This window comes from Varanus komodoensis, unplaced genomic scaffold (assembly GCF_004798865.1).
Source record: "Varanus komodoensis strain SLA01 unplaced genomic scaffold, ASM479886v1 scaffold1, whole genome shotgun sequence".
In the NCBI taxonomy this organism is placed as follows: domain Eukaryota; kingdom Metazoa; phylum Chordata; class Lepidosauria; order Squamata; family Varanidae; genus Varanus; species Varanus komodoensis.
Window position 1 is genome coordinate 110032652 of NW_025335268.1, and position 22854 is coordinate 110055505.

Genomic DNA, 22854 nt, shown 5'->3' on the forward strand with positions numbered 1-22854 from the left:
ACAGGGTGCTGAAAGATAGCTTTGTATATACCTGGACTGATAGCAAGACAAACATGTTGGTCCTAGATCAAATGAAGCCACAACTTGCCTTGAAGTAAAAATGACAAAACTGAAGTTGTATTCCAGGCACCATGAAAAAGTGAGATTCACCTGCGAAGCTGATAATGCTAGAGAAGCAAGGCAGAAGAAGGAGTCCAACTATATGATGGATTGACTCCATAAAGGAAGCCACAGCTTTGAGTTTACGAGAGCTGAGCAGGGCTGTCAAGGACAGAACATTTTGGAGAACATTCATTCATAGGGTCAGCATAAATTGGGCATGACTTGATGGCACATAGCAACAAGTCCCATTGAATGCAATGGTCCTTACTCCAAGCTAACCATATATAGAACAGCAGACTAAATTCATCATTAGGAACTTGTAAATATTATAAAAACTTTATAGCAGGTGTGCAGCTTTGTGTGTGCGCAGAGGAATGGAGTTTCTCATATCAACTGCATATGAAGAAGGAAGGTGAATCATGACCATGGTGGATCTTGGTATTAACTTGGTGTGAGGGAGAGGGCTCCTATTTGTCCCAGTGGGACTTTAATGGGGTTATTATAATCATCAGTATTATTTTCATTTCTGTACCACCTCACAGCAAAAGCTCTCTGGGGAGTTTACAACAGTCCATTGAATACAATGAATATGAACTTAGAAATACATTAAAAGTTTAAAAGAGCTAAACCCGAACAATAACAAAGAAAGACTTGGCAAAACACTCAGGATGGGCAATCCCCTCAAACCTCTGGGTATCCAGATAAGCTTTTAAAGGCCTCAGCACAGAGGGCTGTCTTGATGTGGTGCCAAAATTATGACAAACTTGGCACCTGTTAGGCTGCAGTTGGGATGTTATTCCATAAGTGGGGGGCATCACAAAGAAAACCCTCGTTGTTACCTTCCATGCTTCCCTCAGAGTCAGCACATGGAGGAAGGCCCAGACATTGAGAGTAGTGTTCAAGTAGTTTGTGACTGGGAGAAGCACTCCAACAGGTATTGCAGTCCTAAGATGTGTTAAGGCTTTATAGGTTAAAACCAGCACTTTGCATTGGTAGCCAGTGCAAGCCAGCCAGAACTGGCCTTATTTGTTCAGACCTGCAGATCCCATTTATTAATCTGCCTTCATCATTCTGCACCAGCTGCAGCTTCTGAACTGTCTTCAAGGGCATGGCAATAACCTAATTTAGAGATTACCAAAGCATAGATTACTGAAGCCAGGCTACCCCAGTCCAGATAGGGGCATTGCTGAGCCACCAGCTAAACTGGTAGAAGGCACTCCAAGCCACTGAGGTCACCTAAGCCTCACATGACAAGGATGGATCAAGGAGTGTCCCCAAGCTATGCACCTACTCCTACAGGGGCAGCACAATCCCAGCTAGAACAGGTTGGACACCTTCCACCTGGTCAGAGGAACCACCCACCAACAGCATTTCAGGCTTGTCTGAATTGAGCTTTAGCTCTCATCTAGTCCACTGACCCAGCAAGATGCTGGTTTAGCACAGCAACAGCCTCACCTGCTGATGAAAAAAGAGAAATAGAGTTAGTTTGCCATCAGAATACTGATGACAATGCACTCCAAAACTCTGGGTGAGCCCACTAATGGGATAATTTCTTCTGGAGCTAATAGCAGTGCAGGAATGTGATTTTTGTCAAGATTAGGGTGGGGGCAGCAGGGTTAAATCTTCTCATCCGTGCATGCAGTATTCCAAATGAAAATTGCAGTACACACCCATGCTTCTGCTATTAATTTTTTAAAGAAAAGGATGAGCATTTTAATTATCACATATTTAACATCCCATCTAATTCAATCTTAAATGTGTGGCTAGTTCATTCTGTCTGCTGTGACTGGAATCTGTTTTCCAGTAGTCTCTCAAGTTACTTTCTATCTGATTTTACTGCATATACGATCTCTGATCTGTGTGGTGTCTGTCCAGTGGCCCATTGCAAAGCTGCTGCTTCACTAGAGCTTAGATTGCAGTTGACATGTTTTATGCCTTGCATTTGTATCCTGCCTTTTGTTTGAGCAACTCAGGGCAGGAAAATTATTTTGGATCTCAAAATAATTGCACAGTGGCGGGTGCAGAAAAGTGCCAAGTTGGAGGCCAGGGAAGAGAAGAAATGTGCCCCTTCTCCTGAAGGGCAACCAGGTCAGAGGTCTGTGATTCTCACTATACCAAAAATGAGGGTCGATGCAGAAAAGGAACTGTAGGAGAGAAATAAATTATCATTCTTGTTCCATCACCCATTTTAGGTCTTTCCCGCTAAACCACTTGATGGCTCCCAGGGGTGGCTATAGATCTAAGCTCCTTGTTTTGAAGAGGTATTTATTTATTACATTGGGACAGAATGTCTGCTTCTTTCAAATATCCCTTTCCTATTGAGTTTTAAAGACTGTATTTACTTCTAGAATGTTCCTGAAAGCTATACACATTTTCCACGCTTCTAATCCTTAAACAGACTCTTGTCTTATCTGAGCAGTTCATTAACTTTGCCCTTCTCGGAAAGCAATTAGCTTCCTCCCCCAAGTTTTAAGAGCTGTCCTTTTAAAATTTCCTTGCCATCATGTGACTCTTACAAAAGTGGTTGTTTTATTATGTAAGATTAGTTTGAACACCACACACTCCCTCCCCCTAATCTGCAGAGGCTATTATACAGCATAGGTAAAATGAGAGCCACGAAGATAGCTTTTCTGCAGCTCAGCTCAGCTCAGCTAGTGGCTAATGAGCTAGTACTTTATGTAGCCTGTTTGAAAGGTACAGGAAAAAAATGAAATATGGTAAGAGAGGTATTCCCAGGAGCGTGGATGCACCACACTGGGAGTTTGCAAGTGAGACTGCAATTAATTGATAGAAGAAAATGGCAAATCAAAGGGCCTGGAGAAACCAGTGATGATGTAGGGATGCCCTGCCTGCTTGTGTTTCAGAACATATGTGACTCTGAAAGAGCAAATTTCCATAGGTCAAACTCATTTTCACCATCACTTTTAGAGTGTATGATGCTTTTTCACACAGTGGGCCTAAAGCAGCTCGCAACACAAGAACAGTGATACAAAACAAGAATCACATCAACATGTTATTTGCCATAATCATAATTACATCAACAGCTGAAACAATCATTTCACCAATACTAAAACAACATTTGGAATTCATCGCATGATAGGCAATAACTTTTTAGATACAGTATCAGTTATGTAAGCTTAAGACAAACACACACATCAGTGCATTTGCAAGCACAATAACAACTCCCTACGAAGTGCCAAATTTAAGAAACAGCAACTTGATTCTTATAGCCTGCAGCCTCTGATCCCTCCCATGTCCCACCCTCATTCTGGAGTGATTCATCTTAAGGCTCCAGGAAAGACAAGGGGGCAATATTTAGTCTCTGCCTCTGTGTTCTGAACTTTCTGCTGCTTCTGAAGAGCCTGCAATGACTACAGAAACAGACCCAGCCACTCTGGAGAGCAAACTCACTGAATCTTCACATTGGCCTGGCCATTATTTGTTAGGAGGGCTGGAAATGAACTAGAAGCTTGTGGGTTTCCTCTTCTCTGCCTCCCCGCTTCTCATGCAAAATGCTTTCCTTTTAATTTCCTGCTTCATGCTAATCATGTTGTGGGCTTGACAATGGTTGTCTGAAAGGCTTCAATGGTCCCATGCAGTCTGGTGCCTTTAATTGCAAGGGGATTGGGTTCCCTTCCACCTATTTAATCCTGGATTGGTAATATTTATGTAAATAGAGCTATCAGTGTGGGTGAATTGAAGCAATAGCTCTTAAGACCCAGGATGGTTTATAATCTGTAACACTCCAGTAATGTTTCAAGGGGAGTTGAAACCATTGGTGATGGTTGGGAATGACTCATCTTTCTTTCCCTTCCACCTGGCCTAGACAAAGGTGGCAGAAAGAGAGGTTTGTGTGTGTGGCAGGGTTGGTCTGTGTTGGAAGTGGATTTGAAAAGGAGGCATAGAGCTGATTTTGCTTTCTTCAGGCCCAGACATCTAATGAGGAGCAGGAATCCGTTGGAATGCTAGTGCCGTGAACCATTATCTCATGCTTGACCTGTGCCTGTGTGTAGATGACTCTTCTGTCATTCTGTTAGGAATGCAATTACCTCCCCAGTGTCTAAGGAAACTGAATTCTGTGTAAACATGGATACAGGGCACATGTTGTACCAAAAGAGCACTGTGACATCTCTGGTTTGTGGTTGCTCCTCAACTTGGAATGATGTTTCCAATTCTAAATTGAATGGCACAGCAAACTATGGTTGACACTAAACAGGGAAAGGGAAGGTGAGTGTGAAAAGTGGAAGAAAGTCTGAAAGCATATAGCCACTGGGGGTGAATGCTGTGAGCAATTAAATTGACTTACATGCATGCAATTGATGCCAAAAACACACACATGTTCACTTTTAAAATGAAGTCACCTGTGTGTCTATTTGCTCTTTATTGATAATATTCCTATAGTGATTGTAAAAAACACAAGAGAAAGCATTCATCGTACCCTTAATATTGTCCTGGTCTCTTACAATTTAAATTGGAATGTCACCAAGGCTTCCTTGGTTCTTGCCCCTTCCCTCTACTGAAATCTGAAATAGCACTCCTATTCATCTTAATTATGTGAACTCAATGTGACATAATTTTGTCTTTAAAAAAAGACAAAACCAACAGATAATAACTGGCGGGTGCAATGTAATGAAGTATCTGTGGCTGCCACTGAATTTGCCATTTTGTAAACTTTAGTCTACACAATTTGCTGATTGTTTTGTCAAATGTTCTGTATAGAGCTACTTTCAAAATATGCCAGAAGAGAAGGTAGTCAGTGGACTGTAAATAAATATAAGTTGGCCACATGTCCTACTTTATGGAATTCAGTCCTCTGTAAAGTCTATTTCAAGAGCTGTCCTGCTCAAATCCATCTGAAAGATAAAGAGCCATGTAAGGGAGAGCAGGAGCTGTGAAATTGCCCATCCACAGGGAACAGCTGAGCAGCAGACTGAACAGGCACATGGGACACCTGGTCACAGTTCTCCTTATTATGGTGAGATGTCACGTATTTATATTTAAATTATAATATGCATTTCCTCTTTTTTGTCGATGTACAGGTGGCTATTCTAAATAAACTTGAAGTGGTTGAATCAAATTCAAAACATGAACACAAATATCAAAAGAAATTGCTTAAACTTGACTGTAGCTCCTATATTTAGAAAGCACAATTGTTTGACTAAATATTATTGTACTGGTGTCATATAAACTGGGAGTTCATAAAACATTCTTTCCCTGCAGGTTATTTACTTTCAATGAATTCCATCTCTTGCGAACTGCATTATGTTGGGTCTTCCTGCAGCAAAACCCCAAAATTCAGATAATTCCTTCTTATGATACTGTCCTCACCTATTTCAGTAGGTAAGTAAATGTAGACTATTATGTCCTATTTGTATCCTACCCTTCCTTCACAAAGCTGAAGGAAGCTACCCTTCCTTCACAAAGCTGCAGATGGATTATATCATTACATTCCCATAATAACTGTTATGCTCCGTTGATTTCAACTAATGTTACACTTTAATAGCACTGGAAGAGCCATTCTGGATCAGACCAAAGGCTTGTTTTTCAAGCATTCTGTTTGCATGTTGACCAAAGAGTTGTCAATAGGCAAGACATGAGTGTTATAGCATCCTCCCGTTCATGTTCCCAGCAATTGATATACTCACATGTCATATACTTGATGGGGTATGATCTTTCTCATTGAAATGTTGTGAGCCGCCCCGAGGCTTTGTTGCGATGGGGGCAGCATAAAAATGTTTAAAAAACAAAACAAAACCAGTGGAACATAGTGAAATTAGGGGTAGCCCACTAGGGCGAGGCCACCTGTCCATTGGTGGTTGCTGAAATAAAGGTAAAGGGCCCTAATGATCTCAATTCCACCTGATCTACCTGAATTAGCTAGTTTTTTGTCCACATGTGTTTCACCTCCTGTTGCCTCCAAAGTTGAATCTTTCTATTTTTTTTTTCTTTTCTGTTTTTCCCCCTAAAAGCTCATGCTTTCTTCTCCCCTTGTCTATACATTCCTTGACTAAGAAATAGGGCTTCATTCTTCATTGTTATTCTTGTTCCCCAGCTTCCACAGAAACGGCGTGATAAAGGTTTGAGGATAAAGGTTTTATTAAAAATCAATGTAGCCTAAAAGTGAGCATCAGAGCTGGGTACTAAAATGGTTTGAGGATACTTATATGGCATGTCTCTTCCAACCTCATTTTTCCAGCTTCATGCTAATTCAGTGGTGGTTGAAGAAGATGACAAGATAGATGAAGAAATAAAATTCTGGCTAGTATCTTTTTTACTTTCACATTTTAGATCAGTGTGAGTTCAAATGGATTTCAAGCCTTGCATGTGAAAATGCCTTGGGTCATCTCAGTTCCTTTTCTTTTAAACAGATCTTCTTTAACATTGCCCTTGTATTTGTTTTTGTTGCTACTATCCCCATGAGACATTCTTTCCTATGACTCATGTACCACTATAAAGAAATGACTGTTCGCCTCAAAGTAGAGCTCCCATGCCTGGACTCACCCCCCCCACTTTTTTTTTTTCACCAAGTGATAGGAAATGAGCTGAAGTGGTGAGTGAATCATTATGTACTCATTTTGACCTGAGAAGCACTTGGTATATGAGATGCCAGAGGAAAATGAGAAATTTACGTTGTACACATATACAAGATGAGCATGATGCAAAAAATCATAGCTTCACAGCTCAGTTTTAAAACAATAGACATCATATTGCAACATCCTGTATGGTTAAGCATTCTGCTTTTCCAAAATGAATTTTGCATTCTAAGTGATATAAACTTTCTAAGCTGCATCTTCCCCTTTACCCTCCCTCCAGATATCAATCCAGTCTGCTCCCAAATGATCCCATTTGGGTTTGTTGCATTTTAAATTGTTTTGTCATTTACTCATGTGTCTTCTTTTAGCATAGTATTATCTTATGTAACTTGATGCTGATTGAGACATCTGGAGAACGAAAAGCAACATATTGCATTTGTTTGTTAAGCTGTATGAGGCATGTACACATGTGCCATACACATTTCTTAGAATTTGCATTCCACTGCTGCTTATCCAGTTTTCTGTGAAGCCCCAATTATGTCGACCAAACTTAAGCATGATTAATAAGAACCAGGTCAATAAGAGACGTGGATTCAAACATAGATGATTCTAGCTCCTCAGTAATTTGTATTGATTTCAGTGAAACATGTTCCACATGATAGCCAAAGTCAAACACAGAAGCTCATCGATTTCTATGGCTTCAAGTGAGATGGTCATATATTTTTTGGATTGTTGCCAATCACTAGGCTTAGAGTATATGAACAGATAAAAAATGGATGATGTGTTTGCAAAAGCCGTTTCTTTAAAAAGGAAACAAGATGAATTTAGTAAGTCAAATTGATCACATATCCATTAAAATGAGTACCAAGATTAGCACAGTGCATTTTATATGTTATAGTTTAACACAGTCAATTGCAGGTGCAATGTTCTAAGCACAATTTTATGTTCATACAATCATAAATTCTGGCAAGGACAACTGTAAATCAAGTCAAGAGGATTCTCTTGCATTGATCTTTGCCTTTCTAGAGAGCATCAACAAAAAGGCAGAAACACAAAGCTTAGTGGTGTGTAGCAGCCACATGGCATGTTAGGTAACAGTGTGTTAGTTTATAAGATATTTACAGTATTTGAAGCAGCTGCTAGAGATCTTCTGTGCTGCCAGCTGCTACCAATGCCTCGTTCCTGGCTAGTATCCCAAGAACAACACAACTAGATGAATTCCAGAAGCCCAGAGAAATGTTATGTTTCTCAAACAGAAGCTGCTTCTGCTTGATATCAACTCTTATTTTAAAACATATTTTAACAGCTGCAGGGTAGATGGGGGGCTGCGGGGGGTTGTGGTTTATAGGAAGCCCATCTCTCTCTCTTCGGTCTGGAGTTCTGGGCCAGCAGGACAGACAGACTGGGGATTCTGCTGGTGTACTGTCCGCACTGTAACCTGACAGTCTCTCTATGTAAACTGATTGAGGCAGTTGCATGTTGAGGTCCCCCAAGCTGCTGGTGTGTGGGGGATCTCAGTATTCACACCAACTACACCCTACCCAGGGTGAGTCAGGATTTCATGGACTCCATGACAATCATGGGACTGTCCAAATTTATCATTAGCCCAACACAATAGCAGGCACACTCTAGGTGTGCGTGTGCACGCGCTTCCCCTGCCCCACAGTCAGGCACGGAGAAAATGATTTGAAGGTGGGAGATGTCGAATCAGTCCCTTTGTAATGACCATATCACTGCGCACTGAGATATAGACTTCAATAGTTAGTTTTCCATTCTGCTGAGTTGGGAGACCTGTTAAAATGGTTTGCCACTAAAGGCTGAAGGATCCTGATGGTTTCCATCAGACTCTTGGGAGTTTTCCAACAGATATGGTTGGCAGTCCTTTTGACTCCCTAGTCAATCTCTGAAATATAGAGATGACCCAGGGAGTTGACACAATCCCTCCCTGGATGCCTTCTCCATAGTAGAGCTTGTATTGGCTAGTGATATATCCTGGAACTGAGAGCAATGAAACAAAACAAGAGACAGCTTGAGTGCAGATGGAGGAAGACTCCTCATGGATACAGTCAAATCCTGGTATGTTACAATCAGGTATACATAGGGGTAGTGAGGGCAGTAAAGAAATAACCTCTCACTACCTCCATTCAATCTTCTCTTTGCTCCCCCATGAAGCTCTTTAGGATAATCCAAAGCTTCTTAGGGTCATGCTGGCCCCAAGGTCATTATACACCTAATTGAGGCCCACTGCAATGTATTTTCTAGGCACTCTCAGGATAAAAGCTCTTGCATCCTTTGGGACTTAGACTCTAATGTTATAGAAGATGAATCTAGAGAGACAGCCAGAGCGCAGCCAAGTTTTCTCAGATGAGTTCCTTTTGGCAGAGTTTGTGGATGTTACCAAGGTGTTTAGACAGGTTCATGCAGTGACATCTGTACTCAGTTCTTGGCTTATGAAAACTAACAGAAAGGGAATAGTCTGGAAGGTGATCAGTGCCTAGAAACAGGTGATGGTGAGGCCACTCCTGATGAAATCTTCTTCAGACTCTGTGAGATCTTAAAAATGCTAGCTTGCTGGCAAATGTTCCCTTCCTGGCAAGGTTATTGAGTGCATGATAACCAACCAGCTCCAGGCTCTCTTGGAGCTGACCGATTATCTGGACTATTTTCAGTCAGAATTCAGGCCAAGTTTTAGCAAGGATACAGTTTTGGTTGCCATGTATGATGGCCTATGTTAAAAGTGAGAAAGGGAATGTGACCCTGTTGATCCTCCTGAATTTCTTGGCAGCCTTTGATACCAAACAAGCAGACTAAGGAGAGTTTCAAAAACAATTTGCAACATGGCATGGAAAACATAAGAGGCCTACTGAATCAGGGCAATTCTCCATCACGTTCAGAATCCTGTTTCCAACACTGACCAGCCAGATGACTTTGTGATGCCAATAAGCAGAACATTCATCCATCCATTCACTCATTTAAAACATTTATATGCTGTCCTTTACGACAATGTCTCAGGACGGCTTACAACATTAAAACAACAATAAAACAGCAGTATATAAACAATAAATAGGAATAATAAATAGTAAGAAAAAATACAATCAAATAAAATTAAAAAGTGACTGCTAGCTTCTGAAATCACTAATTCTAAAACATTTGAATAAAAAGGTTTTCACCTGGTGCTGAAAAGAATATAAACTTGGCACCAGGTGAACCTCTCCAGAGAGCGCATTCCACAGTCTAGACGCCACCGCAGAGAAGGGCCTACTCCGAGTAGATGCCCTCTTTACCTCCTTCATGGTGGTAAACATGGTGAAGGCAATAGCGTTCTCCATTGTACATCCCCAGCAGCTATACTGCCTAGGAAGTTCCCATTTAGCTATTATGCTAATAACATTGGGATGCCTACCCTCCATCAGTTTGGCTAACTCTGTAGAAATGCTAACTAAGGCAGTGGCCACATACTTGGTGATACTACATACTTGGTGATAACATTCATAGGTTAACTATGCAATTTGGAAAGCAGTATTCAATTTTGCCTGTGATTCTTTGAAGCTGATCAATTTCATTGGGTGATGGCAACCTCAATTCCTAATATTATCAGAAATGAAGAAGAAGCTGTCTGCTCTCCTATATCATCATTTTACAAACTGTTTTTGAAAGAAATCAAGTATTATGAATATTGCAGGCGCATTCTCACTACTGAGCTGCTTAAGATCTCACTTCATGAGATATTGTCTCTCTACTGACCATATTTCAGGCAGCTCCAGAAAATCTTTTTGCCCTGAGTGACTTTGCTCAGAATCAGTGACGCCCTCGCCACTAGCTGATGGCCCACTTATGACAGACCTGATATACTGGGAGGGAGATAAGATGAGGAACCTGGTCCCCAAGAATGCAGTGTTCCCAGAGAATCCAGGAATCTCTGTCACATCTTGCAGTTAGTTGTACTAGTTGCACTGAATGCATTTTGATGATGATATGCAATTGACTCCACACTGGACAACCATGTTACTGACCATCTTATCCTTTCCAGATAGCATTCTGTTTTAGGATATGGGATTAATACACAAATATGTTTGTATCCTTCTGGGGAGAGAGAGGGGTGCCCCTGAGTGCATCTGGATTTCCAAGGGCTCCTAGAAAATTTTGACCTAGCATGGCTCATGCTCTTCCTGGCATCTAGGGAATCTTTGGGTCATTATTTTGCTGCTGCTATTGCATTCTTGCAGCACTGTTCAAATGGGTTTTTCCAAGTGATGCAACTCAGATGCAGTTTTTCTAAGTATTCTGATCTTTCAGAGGCATATTTGCTCAACACTTAACACATAGAATGACTCCCATTCATAGTGCCTTGGATGCCACTTTATCTGCAGTTTCATTGGCATATGTGTCCTGGTATGAGAGGATTTCAGTTGCTAAGGATGTGGACCAGATGCTTGGGGTGGGGTGCAACCTTCCATATTTCTGTTTGGACCTTGCCCTTCTTGCCTTAAGATGTCTACCAAGAAGGGTCTGACTGGCTCACTCCAGAAGAGAATTAATATTTCCTTACAAGAGGGATAGACCTGGCTGGCTTGAAAGAGGTGGTTACGATGCCACACCTAAAGAAAGCCTTCTTGAAGTCACAGGATTCCAACTATAAACTGGTTCTAATTGTACTGTTTTGCAGTAGCACATGCTTTTGATGATACTGATTATTTAGAACCATAAATTTCAGTGTTTGGATTGGTGTTGGCACTGAAACAATCTTGGTCACCCACACAGCACCATTCCCAATGAAATGCTTTCCAGATGCATTTGGCTAGTACTCCCATCAACCCCAGCCAGGAGGGTCAGTAGTCAAAACATCCAGAGAGCCCTGCCTTGGATAGGCTGCAGATGAATGAGCTATACTTGGAGGGTGACAGGCAAAGTATGACCTGGTTAGCTCTTGCTAGCTGTAAGAACATAAAAAGAGCCATTCTAAATCAGACCAAAAGCCTTTCTACTCCATCACTCTGTTCTCACTGTAGCCAACCAGATGTATACAGGAAACCCAGAAGCATGACCACAATAGCACCTTCTAGCTTGCATTCACCAGCAACTCTACTTTCTCTCTCTCTCTGAAATATTCCTTTTACTTTTTTTACAATGAACTTCTGCTTTAAGAGATTCCTCTGGAGCCCTTCACAATCTAATTTTGTTTTACCCACCCTGAAAAATTTGGCAGCATTTCTAGGCTTGGCCACCTTGCTGTTCAAATTGTTTCTCCCACATGGAACTTGCCCAGCTACTGAGTACCTCATCAGAGCCAGGGTCATCTTAACAGCATTATGGGCCCCGGGCAAAGCAATGTACTGGGGCCCCTACAACAACTACAACTACTGTTAATTTTGGAAGTTTTCCAATTTTCCAAGGATTAACATACACAGTATGGGGCCCACAGGCAAGTGCCCATCAGGCCCATGCGTTAAGACGGCCCTGATCAGAGCCCCATTCTTCTAGTCTTCTTGAAGGGGAGGCAGATGATAACTTGTGATAGGGCCTGTTCAGTTGTGGCACCCAGAGTCTGGCACATCTCTTAGAAGCCCTTCTGGGCAATGAAGAGGTTTGGATGGGAAAGGGGGAGGAGGGAAAACTCTTTTCTGTTGACAGAAGGAAAGTTGGGAGCTGCATACTTATGCCCTGATAGCTATTTACCTAAAGAGTGACACAAAAATTCCTCAAATAGTATAAAGAGAAAATAAAAGTTTCAAGTGCAATGCTCTAGCATTCCCTGAAGTTCTGAGTGTTTGATTTGGTGATGGCAGCAACATTTCTCTGACAAATATTTCTCAATGACCTTTTAAAGGCATGGAGAGAATATATTTCTTGCTTTTCTGAGAGCTTTGGGTTGACTTGCATCTATAAAAATATGTATTCAAAGTATCTGAATGCAGAGAGAACAACGTTGCAAATGAACTCTGAAAAAGTAGCTAGAAGCAAGGGCAGAGTGGTGGAAAGCTGGATGGAGAATAATTTCATTCAGAGCATCCTTTATGAATGACTGCTATTTTAGAGACTGGGCTGATTCTGCATAGCCATTGTTCTTACCCATGGAAAAAATAGTGAAACATATTAAGGCCCATGTGCATATTAAGAATTGTACAAAGGAATGGACAAGAATTTGGGCAGGGTGCAAACAGCTGTAGAACTAGTTCCAGGAACACCTGAGAGGGCTTTAGGCTGCAATCCCACACCCAGTAACTTTGGAGTAAGCCTTAGCAAACAAAACGTGACTTTCTTCTGAGCAGACGTGTAGAGAGTTGCATTGTTAGGCTCATATTTAAGCTTCATGTCAATTTGCTTCTGAAGCAGAGGGAGTTAAGGAAGCAATCTGTGACTGGGGATGGGGAATAAGCTTGTCCTAAGACAACCTCAAGAGTATCACAAAGCTAGCACTTACCATTTGTGTGACCCTAAGCAGCTTTTACAATTGCAGCTCAAGCTTTTAGCTTCAAGATCTGCCCTTCCCCCTGCCCCCATTTTGACATGGTATGTACCTAAATGTGCTTTGTGCATTCCCCATAAAAAAGCAAAGATCACCATAGTGAGCCACAAGAAACAAAAATTCACAATCTACAGTTGTATAATACCAAGCCAAATGTCATCCTGGCATGTGTGCACTTCATCTCTTGAAGAGATCTGGAGAACCTGAGGGCATGCATGCAGTCATTTGTGACATTTTGAATGGTCGTCATAAAACAATTACCCAATTCTGTATTCCTCTGTGAAAGACAAAAAGCATTAAGACAAATATACAATGGATGCTACCTTTAGAAGGTAGATCCCTTGCCATGATTAATGCTAGACACTTTTAAAAACAAGACAGTCTAGACTTGTCTGTGTGAAGCAACACAAAATAAAGCAGAAAAGTTAAGGAACTTTCCATTTCTTAAGAAACAAAGTAGAATCTCCAGTTCCTACTAATGATGTTGGCCTGCTTCCCTGCTGTGTCATTGGGAAAATGTGGATTTGTTTATTGAATGCTACCTAAGTATTCTGCTTAGTATTCAGTGAACCCTTGATGGTTTTGTTTAGTCTAGCAGCTCTGTGATTCTGGTTTCTTTGCCAAGAATTGCTCTCAAAGTGCTGATTTCTTATTAATCATTATATATCCCAAATGGCTGGTTAGGTATTACCTGCTCTTAATAACCCAGTCAGCCTTTGGATCAGCCTTTGAGATACCTTGTACAAAGGCTTTCATAGTTTTATTGGTACATTATTTAGTACATTCCACAATATATATCACTCACTGATCCAATTTAGAGACTCTGGGAAAAATAGCTATTGTAGAATTATTTTCTTAAAGGATGGCTGCAGTTGGACACAACAATAAACTATAATTTCTCATTACATGGATGAACATTGGTAACATGAGCTTGTGGACTTCACTTTCCCCTCCACTTCCCCTAGTGTGACAATAAAATAAGATTGGAATTGTTAGCTTCTATTTTTAAGTACCTTCAGTTTAGTATTAGGTCCAAACCTAAATAGTGGTTTTGGTTTTAATTAAGTTTTCCTGAAACAAACTTCAGACCTTGAAATATGAAACAAACTCATTTCATTAAACCATTGTCAGAGTTAAACCCAGTATAGGGTTCAGAATATAATGCAAATGGAGGTTAACTGAAAACAGAAATGAAAGCTTCTTGCCTTCTGTTTGCAGTCACACTGAAGATAGGAGATGGGCACATACACTTAAAACTTTGTCCATGTGGCATAGGAATAAGCCTTAGCTTAACATTATATCTGAATGAAGGTAGAGTGTATGTGTGTTTAATAGTTTACATTCTCAGCTCTCCTTTCCACTTTTGCCTATGATTAAGTCGCTGTTTGATAACCCTCCACCCTTTGAATCACACTTAATGAGGGAAGGCTGTTAGAGATAATTGCATATTTTGGCATTCATATATTTCTGTGGTATTTGCATTCTTTGGGAATTTGTAAAATTCGAAGCAGGACTGATGGCTTGATTCCACTTTCATACACCACCCCTTCAACCAATAATTAAGCAAGCTTGCATATATATAAAATTGCAATAAAATATGGATATCAAAACACTACAGGAACAGTGTGAATCCACTTAGTGCAGGGATTCCCAATTGTTTTGAATCTCTGGGCAATTTAGGAGTTTGAAACACTGCTGTGGACATCACCTCAAAATGTCTACTCAGCAGATTGCTGCTTTGGCATCTGTGGATCTTGGCTGTATCTTATTCAGCAAAAATGTCTGCTTTGTGTCTATTGGATATTACAACATCTCTTTAATTCAGCTAACTGTTGGCAGAGCAATTAAGCTTAGGCTTCTTTCAAACTTGTTTTGACAATGTCAAAATGCTTCTTTTTGGGAGGAAGTTATAACAGAGATAAATTTTGTACTGGCGTAACCTTACATATTCACGGATGACTGTTTTCTACTATTTACCTGTTGCATCAAAATTGATGATTAGAAAGGGAAATAAAAACTTTACATTTTTCTGATAGCTAAAAAGTTAAGATTACAAAGTGGAAAGACAAACACTCATCTCCTTTAATACAATGAAATGAGTTTCATAGGAGGCTTGGAAAAAATGAACAGGTGGCACATAGACACCAACTTCAAATGGTTTGAAAATGCTATCTGCTCGCCTCATGGTCAGGCTAACATCCCATTGAGGGTGTCATGCTCAAAATCTAGATTTCAATGCTATGTTTGCTGTATAATCTTATAGCTCTTGATTAAAAAGTAAGTTCCGCCTAATTAAGTGGAACTTATATTCAAGTAGGCGGGTATAGGACTGTGGCTTTACAGAACAACTGAAAAGTGAGAGGGGGCGCTCCATGGTGGAGGAGAAGCTCTAACAACTCAGGCAAAGTGTTTTTCTTTTCCTTCTCCCATTACCACCAATGGAAGGAAATTTATTGTGTTTGTGTACTTGTGCTGTGTAATTTTTGGCTCTATTTGGCAGCATGTCAGGGAAATGGGGGATTTTATCCTGTAGATCCACACTCAGACACTCCCAAACTACCTCATTTTTGGCTTCATGCCCAGTAAAGCATGGTTGGTAGGGCAACCCCAAAGCCATTGTCTAAGAAGGACCTTTGCAGCTGGATCCTGCTCAGTGTGAGCAGAGAAAGAGAACTGCAATACCCAAAGGAAACTCTTCCAGGGAGCAAAGGATTGTTCCCTTAGAGTCCAAGTGATCCATAATGGCTTCTATGTTAGGTTTAAGGTCTGAGATTTCATGACCATGAAATGAGGTTTGTATTAAAATAAATTCCAGGTTTCTGAAGAGAAAACAATTAAAACATCAGCTCTCAGGTTCCATGGCTTGGCCTGATGTCACTGAGTTATCCATCAGATAATTCAATATGAGGCAAATTCCGTGAGTGGGTTAACCTTGACCATTACATAGCCATTGCTCTCTCTCATGCTTTGAATCACAAATGTGGATGAAAAAGTCTGGGTGGAAAATGCATGTAGAATCTTGCAAATGTCTTGCATGTGCACAGATGTGACTTTCACTGGACTTTTCTCACTGCTTCTCATTACATGTATAAAAATGTCTCTCAGCCATCTGCATGAACTTGTGGCGTTCTTCATTGCAAGTGCTTTCTATTTACCAAATGAATGATATTTGTGGCAGCACCAAGTCTGAATAGGAAATAATTCTGGGGTTAAATTAAGTTTTCTGCTCCATTGTTTTATTTTTAGCTTACCCAAGATATGTGCTTTCCTGGAACGGGAAATAGGACAGCGATACATAGCTATTTTTCAGTGCCTACGTTTACATGGTATCACTTCAAGTAAGTTTACTTTTTCTTTCAAACCTAGAACATATGATTAAGAGGAATTTTCAAATGAAGCTGTAGTCTCAACTTTCGTGATTGCAAAAACCATATCTGTATGCAATCACACATGAACTGAACAAGACAGAAACGGATATAAACCATCTACATGCATGGCATTTGGCAAAGGTCCCTGCCCCAAGGGGCTTGTTTTTTTAAGGGCAAACACAGACAACAACAGCAAAAGAGGAGAAAATGAAGGAGAGGATTTAACAATTATTTCAGTTACCCATATTTCAGCTTAGACAGCAAAATGTGGTGCTTGGGAACATAGGACTGATACAAAAATTCCTTCCAAGGTCTTAGTTGAAGTTCTGACCTTGATGGGCTTTTCTGATTTGCAGCCTCTCCCCTTGTGGTCCTTTCCACCTTCCCGAGAGATTTCTTCCCACCCTGACTGGGACAGCATAGGAAAGATCAGTGCTGGCCTCCGAGGGCCCAGGGGCAAGACATCCCCAACTCAATTTCCCAACTCAATGAGTTGAGCATCCCGTTGCCATTGTCACCATCTGCTGAGGCTCCTCGCCTTCTTTTTCATCATGGTTACCACTTGCTTGCTGGAAGAGCAAGTAGCCAGTGAAGAACTGCTGCTGGTCCTTCTTGCCACCCCTGCACTGGACCAGAGTAAGAGGGAGGTGAACAGGTGGGCTGCAGTAGTGAGGGGGAGCAACAACTCCAGGGGTCCCAACTTGTTAGTGAGACCGTGCTAAGATGCCCTTGGAAATGCCCAGCCATGCATACCTGTCATGTCATCCCTGCTTCTGATATTGGAGGCTCCACTGAGAAAACTTAGGGTGGCTTTTTAGATTTCAATAAGAAACATGAAATAAATGCACATGAAGTATCATGCATGCACATGCATATTGACTTTTGTGTATGTGCAAAGCAAGACTAGTAGTCCATACATGCAAAGAAGTCTCCAAAATTTTCGATGCATAATTTCTTCATGTGTTTCCTCCAGTTTTTTTGGAAAATATTTTCCCCTTTTAACAAGATACATTGTTTTGGGGTCCTGTAACCCACTAATGCATTAAAATATATCCTTTTCCCCCAAAAAGAAGATGGGATTCCAAATTTTGGGCAATTCCACCTCTGTAACTCAGATCTGTTTCTTGCCTAGAACAAAACACACAGGTTCTTAGGTAGGAAGAAGGCCGAAGTAAGGAGAAACAAGCCTGCCTTTACATCACCAAGCCAGAGATTAAGTTTAGGCGGCACATTGCAATGGTAACGTGGTCAATTGAAGGTAACGTGGGCAGGTGTGGAAAGGCATGGAACCTGAAGAATAGCTCAGAACATGCAGGTTGTTCAGACTGTTGGAATGGCTCTAATATTTGCTGATTATGATAACACAAGGAAACAGGAACAGAAGCTTATTACCACAAGCTCTTTAGAAGAAACCATTTAAAAAACATTATATTAACTCACTTTGTTGCTACATTTGCAATTGGAACAAAAGCTGCTTTCAGAAGCAGATCCTGTGTTACATTTCCTTCTCACAGCCCAAAAAGACTCAATGACATCACAGAAAGTCACCTTTGGTCTTTAAATGGAGATCCACACTTTGCCACAAGCAAATAATCTCAAATCTTTTGCTGTAGTAACATGGGAAAGAGTCAAATTAATTTTCTCCGTCCTTGTGGTGTGAATATATCAGAAGCAGGTTAATGTAAAACTTGGCTGGATTTTGTTAAACCTGCTCCTTGATAGACTGCTTGGCCTCACATGAAGGACAGCAGAAGTGCAAACAGTGCAAAATTCTGACTTGTTGCAAGTGTGAGTTTGAGCAGTGTTGACAAAAGAACGCCTTTGCCTGACAATGTTTAATTTGAGAGAATTATGAATAGAAACAGGAAGGCGCACTGGGTCAGAAGTATGAAGGAAGGGCAGCTGGGAGTACTGATCTGACTCAGTGAGTGGTACCAGAGATAAGCAATGGGGTGAGAGATGGATTTCTAATATATGCATCAGAATAAGACGGCACACTGGACTGTACCACTTCAAAGTATAGGTGAAGGATTTTTTTTACAAATATTCTTCCACATAAAAAAACTCCCTTCAAGTACAAAACTAGCATTGTGGGCATCTGTGTGTGTGGAGAGGAATCTAGCCCAACCATAGTTCTCTTCTCTTCCTTCTTCCTATTTTCTTTTCCTTTTCAAAATTTATTCATTTAAATGATTTTCAATTACTACCTTTCTACCTGCAAGGTGTTTTTTTACATTGACATTTTTTGCATTAATTTCAATTCCCAAGGTGGTTTACAAAGCATAGTAAAACAATATAGGATTAAAATATCTTACTGGTATCATAGTTTTCTTCCTTGTTGTTTTATGTCTGTTAGCAAGGTATGCTTTTTAAAAATTCCAGCCTATATGTTTATGTCCTTCTTTTGCATTCTTGTAACATCTGCTCTTTCCATGAACTATTGCTGCATTCGTATCAAGAGGTGCAATTATGACATTGCTCTGCTTTTTTTCTGATTTACAAAATGTAACAATCCAATGCCATCTCTTTCCAAAGGTAAGCACCTGGAGGAGCTATGGGAGATTAATTTCCTTCCTTTGCCATGGCTGACAAGGATTTTGTCTGATCATTACCATGCAGTGAGTTGGTATGCTTATTGTGGTATATAGACACTCTGTACATGTTTAGAACAACTTTCCCCTTCATTATATCTTCTGTGGAAAGCTGAAACTTAACACATAGGAAAGCACAATGGAGAAGCATACAAAGACACGGGCTGTGGCTGCATATCACAATAACCGAGTCTTTAAAAAACCCCAAAATCCTGGGTTATCATGAATGGACAGAAGCAAGTAAACATGCTGGCTCTCTGCAGTCTGATCACTCCTGCTGCAGCTTAACAACCCAGGGACACACTGTCCCTGCCTTGCTTATTGTGATGTCCAGATCCAAAACTCTGGGTTATTGGGGGAGAGACAACCCAGAGTTGGACCCCGTGGAGTTCATGCACACGCACTCCTGCTAGTTCATGGGCACCCCCCCTTTTTAAACGAAGTTGAGTTGCATGATGCAAAACCAATTTATAATATTATTTAATGAAGACAGTGACCTTGTTCACACATCATGGCAACTTTTTGTGACAAATGATGCCTTAATTGACTGAGGATTTGCTAATGGGTTCTTTGGGTTGTTCAAGCATTGGACACCCCAGACTCACCTATGAACTAACCCACATACAACACAAAGTCTGGATTCCAGCATCACACCAACAATCTATGACACCTGAGTTCAGAGGCTGTTTCTGAAAACTGGAAATAGCTTGCACATAGCTGCCAAATGCCCTAATGTCAATGTGGACCAAATTTATTTCATCATGTTTGATAGCATTTTTCAATAGCTTATGTCGAGACTGTAAATTAAAATACTTGATTCATATTTGACCTTTGCACAGATCTAACAGAGCAAGCACAAAACTCCAGTGTTCCATAATAACTCCCTGAGGGATAACCACATTTTATCCAAAACAACAAACCTAGTAACAGCTTGTTACAGGATCCCTTGTTGTTTGATGAAAGAGTATTATTTGTACAAATGGAGGTTCTGCTTTGATATCATTCAGAGCATGAGGTAAATATGCTTCTGATGACCAGTACAGAGTAGGAGGAGCTCTTAGGGGAGGAATCAGGCAGTGGAGCAACAGGGAGGTCAAGGCAATAGGGAAGCAGGTAAGGAGGCAAAGAAGAAGGCTGGTACATAGCTGCAGCACCTGGAGAGCTCCTAGTGGGCAACTTGCTCTGAGGAGGCCTGAGACCAAACCGAAGCCTTTCATGCTACAGACTCTGTCCCTCTCCTTTCCTATAGAACACAAGCATTAGACACACAGGACTCCAGCCTCTAGCTAGCACTCCTCCATCTATCCTTGAGTTTATGACTGACACACAGACAATGTTGGTGCATTGTCTCCCTGGAGGCTCTTGCAAAAGGGGGGCTGGTCCAGTACCGGAGCCAAACTCAGGGGTCCCTTGCACAACGTCTGCAGTAGTGCTTGCACCTGGGGAGAACTCCTTTGGCCACCCTGGTCCATCAGCCTCACAGTCAATGCCAGTGCTGAATTCCTGGGTCAAGACAGGTAGGGGGCTAAAACAGCTTCATCTTCCTAGGAGACCTTTAAGAAATGCATAATGGGTTGCTGTAGGATCTGCCTTCTGTTAATAGAAGAACTCAGCTCATGGAAGGTGCTTCTGCCTGATTTGGGGGATTTTCCCACAGCATTACAGCTCATCCCCTTAGGCAGGGTTTCTTGACCTTCTGTGTAGTGTTCTCAGGGGGAGTAAAGGGCTGCCATGGGGAAGTGAGTAGGGAGGTCCACTGTCTCCACAGCAGTCCAGTTGCACAAGCCTCATCTGGATCCATTTTAAGGGGATTGTACAGAGTACTGTTAAGGGAGGCAAGCGAGTGATTAATGCTGGGGGAGAGATGCTTGGGAAAGTTAAAAAAAGGTCCCCCTTTCTCCCAGGGTAGTCTGTTTCTCTTGCTCCTGAAGTGGATGCAGAAAGGTTCTACTAAGCAGAAATGGGCACATGTGCACCAACTTATGAACTAGGTAGGAAGGCTTGAGTATCCAGCTGTACAGAGGATAATCTTCTATTTGAGTGTGTCAACTGTATCACAAAATATTTAAGACATGGATTCCACAGAATGGATAATTTATTTTTTCCCTTTCAGCTCGAGAATGGTGGTGATATGGCGTTCCAGAGAGACTTTAACACTCAAGCAGTGAGGTTCGGTCTGGTGCTTACACAGGTTACTCAGCATTAAAATGTAAAGAATGGATAAACGAGTGGGGAAGGGAGCATCAGTGTGCCCATAGCAGGGCCACCTCACATAATGGCCTCATTTGCACACCATGGTGGCAAGTTGTGAGCTAATTAACCCACACTTTTGAATATGAACATTCTAATCAACTCTATCTGAACTAATCCTGGGTTAAAATGAGTATATCCACTCTTTGACGTGTCTGCATTCACATTTCATGTTATAACCATCGTGTTTCTGTACTCAGGATGATGGCAGGATACAATCCTGGCAAATCATGGTTAATTAACCCACAATTCACCACTGTTACATGTAAACCAATTAACTGTCTTATTGGTGAGGAGGGGGAGAAAGAGAAGAGAAGAAAGATTTCACATATGTGCTAAAATTTGGGAGACGGAAGAGCATATTTGTGGCAAGATTTAGTGAGATGACTTGTGTTCACACCAACTTGGAATTGGGCCATCTTTCATGCTTTTCTCAGCAAACTGGAATTCAGCCTACATTCTCACTGGCCAGTTTCAGAAAAGGAAAATAGTTCCCAATATGGTCGGTGACTGAATCCTATTGAAGGCAAAGGTAGAACTGATGAGTGAAAGGGGAATGATATAAAATCACATTAAAGAAATAATCTGTTAAGAAGATTAAAAGCAGTTTGTAAAACTGTTTAAGCCATATCAATCAACAAATAAAACTTCACAGTGTTTGAAATGTTGAACTTCATCTATCAGTTCCTCCCTTACCTTTTCTGCATGCCTGTTTCTTTCTGCAAAATGAAGCATTGGTGCCATTTGTTTTAAAGTATGTGCTATCCCAGGTAGTTAGGGATCACATAAGCAAAATAATGATGTCATATCATATGTATCTCATGAAATTTGGCTACGAAATAACATCAGAAAGCTAATACAGAGAATGTAAGCTGAGAACACTGTTCTTACTTGGAATGGGTGGTATTTTTCAACCCTGTTTTTCAAGTTCTCCTCACTGTTACTAAAACTGGGTGGTGCTGCATTTCATGGGGATGACTTTTTTCTTTTAGCACACTCCCTTGCTTGAGTTCAAACTTAATGAATGGGTCTTTTCTGTATGGGATACCATTTGCACTTAGTGGGGGCTTCCAAACTATTTGCTAATGTTTCCACTCACCAGAGATTTAGGTGGCCTGTATGCCTAACTTTGCTTTGGATATTTTCCATCTTTCAGTAGTGGAAAAGAAATTGCAACATATTTCATGATCATCATTACAACCAAGAATAAATGACAACATGGAGCAGTATCCAATGGGACACCACTGCTAATGCTATCAAAATCAAAGTCATTGATTCTCATAGCATTTGAGTGAAAATGGGCAGGTATCTTTATGATCTTGGAGCAGAACTAAAACAAACTTAAGCTGCACTAATTTTAATGGGATAATTATGATGCAATGTCAATTCAGAAGTCCCATTGAGTTCAATGTGGCTTCCTTTTTGCAAAGTTTAATATAAACTTTAATAACTCTTGAACCGGAATGAAGGGATCTTCAGAATGTTTCACTTTGAATAGACTGAGTCATTTGTTTTTCCTGCAAGCAAAGAAATACCTTGAAATA

At 40.9% G+C, this 22854-nt stretch overlaps 1 protein-coding gene across 1 annotated transcript in view; it reads left to right on the plus strand.

The window, feature by feature from the left end:
- The window catches only part of BTBD16 (BTB domain containing 16), a 45400-nt gene that overhangs the window by 18137 nt on the left and 4409 nt on the right, over window positions 1-22854 (plus strand). Inside the window, exons 11-14 of the mRNA XM_044450560.1 lie at window positions 5323-5442; window positions 16348-16439; window positions 19005-19087; window positions 21174-21251. Coding sequence (XP_044306495.1) covers window positions 5323-5442; window positions 16348-16439; window positions 19005-19087; window positions 21174-21251 — 373 coding nt within the window. The remainder of the gene's footprint in view (window positions 1-5322; window positions 5443-16347; window positions 16440-19004; window positions 19088-21173; window positions 21252-22854) is intronic.